The 7,110-nt window shown below is 38.1% G+C and overlaps 1 protein-coding gene across 1 annotated transcript; it reads left to right on the forward strand.

Moving 5' to 3' along the window:
* LOC141756459 (amyloid protein A-like) lies at nt 1-1,332 on the forward strand. The gene is made up of 4 exons (XM_074616174.1): nt 1-140; nt 247-349; nt 493-631; nt 1,151-1,332. The coding sequence occupies exons 2-4, from the start codon at nt 259-261 to the stop codon at nt 1,287-1,289; spliced, it is 369 nt and encodes a 122-aa protein (XP_074472275.1). The 5' UTR covers nt 1-140; nt 247-258; the 3' UTR covers nt 1,290-1,332.
* The last annotated feature ends 5,778 nt before the right edge of the window (nt 1,333-7,110 follow it).

Here is a 7,110-nt window from a genome sequence, read left to right on the forward strand (position 1 = left end):
ATGGACGGGAATTTCCATCATTGATGAATCCAACAACCCAGCGAGCAGAATATAAGTCAGAGTCAGATCAGTAGAGTCCTCACTGAAGAGATACTCTACAATCTACCAAGACTTACTCTAAACTCTGCAGGAACTGTAAAGTAAGTCTGAAGGACCTGAACAATATAAATGTGTATATATAAAATGTTGTGTTTTTTTATTGTTGAACGATAAGTCATTTTGTTGTTGTTGTTGTTTTCCTTTTAGGCATCCATAACCATGAAGTTGCTTCTGACAGGAATTGTTGTGATTCTAATTGTGGAAACCAACGCCCAGCACTGGTACAACTTCCCCGGTGAAGCCTTTAACGGTTAGAAACCTTTTCAACGTCTCCACAAGAACAATGTGTATAATTATACATGCCACATATCCAGGATTTCTAAATGACAATTACATGTGTTTTTTTCCGAATTCTCTCATTTACTTTATTAAACTGTCTGCTGTCCTGATCAGGAGCTCGTGATATGTGGCGAGCATATGGAGATATGAGGGACGCCAACTGGAAAGACTCAGACAAATACTTTCATGCCAGAGGAAACGCTGATGCGGCCCAGAGAGGAGCAGGGGGCAGATGGGCCGCTGAGGTCATCAGGTGAGGAGCATTATCTGCTTTTACATTGTTGAATGTTGCATATTAGTTTTTCCCTTCTTCTTTCTTACTCTTGTTAATAAAGCTGCAGATGGATCTAAGATAATTCTTATCTCTTTGTTTGTTTTACTATTGGTAATTGTGGAGTACCTCAGGGATCATTTTCAGGCCCTTTCTTATTTTCCATTCACAGTATATGCTACCAGCTCACATCATCCAAAGGCATTATCTACTGTCATTTCTATGCAGATTGCAATCAGATCTATGTATCATTTGGTCACAATAATATCACCTGATCAATCAATCTGCAGGCGTACCTTAACAAGGCTCCATCTCAAACCTCCCTGATGTATAGATACCCTACATTTGGTGATCGTTATTGGGTCCAGACATCTTAGTTCACTATCCTTTAACACTGTCTTTGGTCTTGGGTCTTTTGCAGCACTTTGTAAGACGGTTTTGAAACCTACTTGTTTTGTCATCTGCTCGTGCTGATAGTCTTTGTCTATTTTGTCATTTTAGTAACGGCAGAGAGTGGATACAGGAGAGAACGGGTCATGGTGCCGAGGACTCTGCTGCTGATCAGAGAGCAAATGAGCATGGGCGCAACGGAGGAGATCCCAACGTCTACAGGCCAGCGGGACTTCCTACTAGATATTAGTATGAAAGCCATCAAACATCAATAATAAAACTAATGAAAGAAATGTCTAGTGTTGGAGTTATTGACAATACAGCTACAGTATACAGTGTTTTATACAACACACACGTCATGTGATTTTACCCTGTTCACTGTTCTATTGTGTTTGTTGTTACCATACACCTCTGATCTCATACCTTTGAACCACCGGTTGTCATTACTGCAAGAATGAATGTGTTCTCAGATAACTGATTAAATACATTTTTTTTTAATTTGCCCACGTCAGAAACAGTTTCTGACTTCGCCCAAACATGCAAGAAGAATAAAATTCTCTGAATATTACACATTCAGTTAAATGTTTGTAGAGGCAGTTCACAGAGAGATCCCCCTGGGGTGCAATAAGAGCTAAATATGTTCATTAATATAGTAATAGTATAAGTCCAAATATCAGCTTTATTTTAATATATTAAGTCCTTTATAATGACTCCAATATCAGTTCTTCATTGCTCCATCTCCCAGAGAAAACCATTACTGAATAGATGATTGAACAAACATAATGCAGTAGTGACAACACTGGACTGTAATAAACAACATAATAATTCAATGATAAGAACATGGAAACTATAATAACTTTAAATTTCAAAAGCAAAGCTCTGTTTATAGACATTCACATAATGGTCTCACTATGTTGTCAGATGGTGGACTGTGTATCACTAATAACATTGACTGCTATCCTATTTTTTTTGTAGTTTTAACCTTTCTGCAATGAAAAAGCTAACATATTCAAATTAATATTCCTCCTCTATATATTTTAACATTCTTGACTTGATGTCCAGATCATAAAATTACTATTTATGTTTTTTTTAATTTAATTTAGACACTTTGTCAGACCCCTCGGCATCACTTTTTGGTCACATGTAAACAACGTGCTTAATGTTGTGAATTAAGCAAAAACACTTGTTTAGGATTAGGCAGCAAAACCACAAAAAACAACATGATTGGGCTTAAAATAACTGATTTTTTACAGTGAAAATGTGACTTGATATTGTGAACAGGGATACGAACAAACAGTTGATTGTAAAGTAAAAGTGAAACTTAACGCATGGGACATGAATAACAGTCTCCTGGATGAAAACCCTGTGTTTGTAGCACTCATCCACCTTCCATCCTCCCCCTCTGTGTGTCTCTTTTGCTCTTTAAACTACATCACCACAGCTCTTTCTCTCAGCGTTTACTGTTACGGTGGATCGGTTTACATTGTAGTTAATGGAAAGACTGGTGTGTCTCCTACCGCCGCGAAAGGGTGCCTTGTGCGGCAGTATCGAACGCCGACGGCTGTGACAAAGCGTCAGTATTTGACGCCCCGGGAATGAGAACGAGCTGGTTATTCTGCCACTCTTCTTTTATTTTATGTAATAAAATCATCTTTTAAAACATAAAATATTTTGGGGGAAGAAATTAATACTTTTTGTCTTGAAAACCAAAACTTAATTCTGATCCTGAAAATCAAATGTTGTCGAACCCAAGGACATTGTGTAAGAAGGATCAAATATTTAGAGAAAGACCACATACTACATACAAGATATCATCTCATTGAATGATATTATCATTATATCGTTGTTCTATAGACGAGTCAGTGGCATGTTTCATTTAGCAACTCTGAATAAACAAGTGACGTGCAGAGCGCACATTAATATCCATGATGTTCACTAACCCAGTGAAACTGCAGCTTGATTGGCAGCACTGACCTGTCTGTACTCTCTAAGCCTCTTATCGCACCCTCGCTGAAGCTGCTCTTTGTGCAGCTGTGATGTTGAACCAGCTCCCCGAGCTTTTAAACGTTGGTTTTCTTTTCATCAGAGAACAATCTCGTCTGACAGTTTCCGCTCGATGGTTGAAAAACCTCTGCATTTGCATGATTTTTCTTTCCCACAGTTTTCTCCCAACCACAAACCATTTTGGTGACCTGGATTTAATGAACACTTAATGTTAGAGAGGAGATTTTAAACGTTGGTAAGATTTATATACTACCATACTTTAGGTAATTAGTATTGTAAAGCACAGCTCTACAGTGGAACAGTGGACATCAGCGTCAATTTCAGATCACATATCGCATATATCATACATACATACGCATTTTGTTTTGTGAAACATGACAGACTCCAAAAAGACTTGTTAAATAGCTGTCAATGACTCACAGCAACATAGTACAAAGCACTAAACACTTCACTGAAAGGGTTGCATTTCCCTGAACCAGAATTATCATTTAGCTAATTCACATTCTTCATCAATAGAAGAATGGAAATCTGTCTTCTATTGTTGTGCTGATTGTGTTTAATTGAAAATCATGCTCATATATTTTATCACCGCAAATTCCCTGTACAATGTGTCAACTGACAAATCTTGTCTTCATCATCCATCAGGAGAAGCAACAGAAATAGATCCTTTCTCTTTTGGAGACATTGGATTGCACTTTATTGTCAGATTTCTATGAAAAAACATGACATAAGAAACAGCTTGCAATCCTAAAATTACCGAGGAGGAGAGAAGAGGAGATGTCACAGGCCACTAGATCAGTGTTTCCCTCAGTGTTTATTTCCGGGGACCCCAAAAATGACAAACCATCGCGATCCAATTCACACTAGGCCTTATCTGTTAATCGTGAGAAGAGCGAATTTGTCCATAAATGAATATTTCTGACCATTTTACCATTTCCGCATCACCTTATATATCATCTTGAATTGGTAAACCAGCCATTTTGAAGAGATATACGTTTGATAAATCACAACTTTGTTTTATGCACTCGTTATTGAAAACATTTACACATGTTAAATACTTTATAAATGAGACCAAATAAATGCATTCAGGTGGATTTAACAGGCTCTCGTGTTTTTCCTCTCATCAGCAAAACAAACAGAAGGTACTTTCATATTAGATAGGGCTGTCAAAGTTAACGCGATAATAACGCGTTACCACAAATTCGTTACCACACATTAACGCTATCAATCTTTCGAAGATCGTAGCGGGCTCAGTTTAGTTTGAAGATACTGACATCATATGAGACTATAAAACCTAATAAATCCATTTATACCAACCACGTCATACTAGCTTGTCGCAAAGTAAGCTAAATAACGCTCTAAACTTAAGCTAAATTTTGGCGAGGAAAAACTGCCATGACCATTTTCAGAGGGGTCCCTTGACCTCTGACCTCAAGATATGTGAATGAAAATGGGTTCTATGGGTACCCATGAGTCTCCCCTTTACAGACATGGCCACTTTATGATAATCACATGCAGTTTACGGAGAGTCATAGTCAAGTCAGCACACTGACACACTGACAGCTGTTGTTGCCTGTTGGGCTGCAGTTTGCCATGTTATGATTTGAGCATATTTTCTTTGCTAAATGCAGAACCTGTGAGGGTTTCTGGACAATATTTGTCATTGTTTTTTGTTGTTGATTGATTTTAAATAATAAATATACACATACATTTGCATAAAGCAAGCATATTTGACCACTCCCATGTTGATAAGAGTATTAAATACCTGAGAAATCTCTCTTTAGGGTACATTTTAACAGATAAAAATATGATATGTGATTAATTTGTGATTAATCATGAACAATCATGTGATTCAATATTTTAATCAATTGACAGCCCTAATTAGATTCAATGTTGTAAGTAGACTGCAATTATCAGAACAATACGATCATTCAGGCACCCTCATGTGGCACAAAGCTGTACTGCAGATATTAATGTTAATAAAAGAATAAGGAAGAAATGCTACGCTATGAAATGAAATGCTGATCATTTGTCAGAGTTTAATCACATGCAGAAGATCCTGGAGGAAGACGTAATGACACTCTGGAAAAAACTAAATCGTTTGGACACTTTAAATGTCTTGATCGGGTCTGAAGATGGAAACGGCCGAGAATATTGTGTATCTAATCTTAACATTGATATATAAAATCACACAGTTATGCCCTCATATTTGATGGCCCACCTGTTTGTTGTCTAGTTCAAACTTTGACTTGTGCATATCTGAAGCCTATGTGCTGTAACAATAGAGCACATTATTCCCAAGGCTGCCGTGCACTCGCTCAGCTGGGTTGCTTTGATGCTTATAACAATAACAGAGTTGGCTGCAATATAATGGCTTTAAAATTACCTGGAATCTGTGAGTGCTCATGAACCTCTCTTTTATAGCTTGAAATAAAACAACATCCCACACACTGAGCAAATCTTTGTGAAGAAATTACGCAACGTCGCTTAAAAAATCCCTGGAGGATCAAAGCATGGCTCGAGTTGCGTTAATGAATGCGTTGTTTTGAGCTCAGAGAAGACACTGTGACAGACTAATAAATATTCATCACAAAGATAATGTGAGGGAAAAAGTGAGGGTGAGGAAGAGAGCTGATGCAACGAGAAGCCTGGAAGAGGAAAAGCTGTTCGTGTCTTATGTCTGAGACACAGGGAGAGCATCATTTTCAGGAATGAATGCGTTGTGTATGCAATAGATTAAAGAGATCCCACACCACACTTGTCATGAAGCAGAACCAGCGAGGCTATACCTGAAGACTTTACACAGATGCACAAAAATCACACAAGATGTCAGAGTTGATATCACAAGAGAAGCGACAGACAGAAATCTGAGATGTGGAACAAAGACTCAAAATAGCAGAGCACTGAACTGGTACTGAGCTATAAAGTACAATAACCCAACATCTCTCCCTGAAACAATCTTTTTGTCAGTCAGTTTACTCAGAGATAGAGACACACAAAGCATGTTTCTATGAGCTTTTCTTAATAAAAAGTGCATGGATGATAATGCCTTATATAACACTTCCGATAGTTGTTTTTAACTGCAGGTGTAGCTAGAAGAAGGTTGCTCCAATATGAATAAGATTTAAGCTTTGTGTCATATTCCAAATCTTATTTAACAAGTAATTTACAATCCAATTTAGGGAAGATAATATAAGATATGAGATAAATCAAGTCAAGTTACATCAATTTAACTTATGTTGCCCAAAATCACAAATTTGCCTCAAAGAAGTTTACAATCTGTACCACCAATGCATTCTCATCCCAACTCGTCATATACCGACGCTTTGTCAGACCCCTCGGTGTCACTCTATTCGGTCGCATTAAACACATACTTAATGTTGTGGAGTAAACAAAAACAGCTGCTTAGGTTCACGCAATAAAACCACTATAGTTAGGCTTAGGCAAAACAACATGGTTGGGCTTAAAACTACTGTTTGTACAGTGAAAATGACACTGGACGTTGTGGACACGGGACATGAACGAACAGCTGATTGTAACGTGGCGCACGGGACACAAACAGCGGTCTCCTGGATGAACACCCTGTGTTTGTTGGATCCATCCACCTCCTCTTCTTTTCGCTCTTAAAGTTACGTCAACACACTCCTGGCGTACTTTCTTTGAGTGTTAAATCTTGACGCGGATGGGTTTATGGTTAATGGAAAACGCCAACGGTTGTGTCATAGCGTTGGTATTTGACGCCCTGGGAATGAGAATTGGCTGGTACCACATGTGACACCCTCTATTCTTAGAGTCTAATAATAGATTGCTTCAGGGATTATGTATTTTTGTAGGCCAACCAGGAAGTTAACTTTGCCCTGGGTTCCCTCCACAAAAAGCCAATGGGATTTTTCCACTGGTTTTGGAGTACTGCAGAATATAAACTCTGAGGCAGACACACGTTCATGATACTTAGACGTTTTGTTCAGCAAGATAATATCCACAAATGAACACCACTTTTATGATTCTTGAAGCGTGAATGCAATCGCCAGAAGTAAAAAGCTAAAGCTAAATTCTCGAGTGGGATA

Source organism: Sebastes fasciatus, chromosome 2 (assembly GCF_043250625.1).
Source record: "Sebastes fasciatus isolate fSebFas1 chromosome 2, fSebFas1.pri, whole genome shotgun sequence".
NCBI classification, from domain to species: domain Eukaryota; kingdom Metazoa; phylum Chordata; class Actinopteri; order Perciformes; family Sebastidae; genus Sebastes; species Sebastes fasciatus.

Coding starts and splice junctions, on each gene's coding strand:
- LOC141756459 (XM_074616174.1), top strand. CDS start 259: ATGAAGTTGCTTCTGACAGGAATTGTTGTGATTCTAATTGTGGAAACC. Junction 350..492: donor CCCCGGTGAAGCCTTTAACG/GTTAGAAACCTT, acceptor TGTCCTGATCAG/GAGCTCGTGATATGTGGCGA. Junction 632..1,150: donor TGGGCCGCTGAGGTCATCAG/GTGAGGAGCATT, acceptor TTGTCATTTTAG/TAACGGCAGAGAGTGGATAC.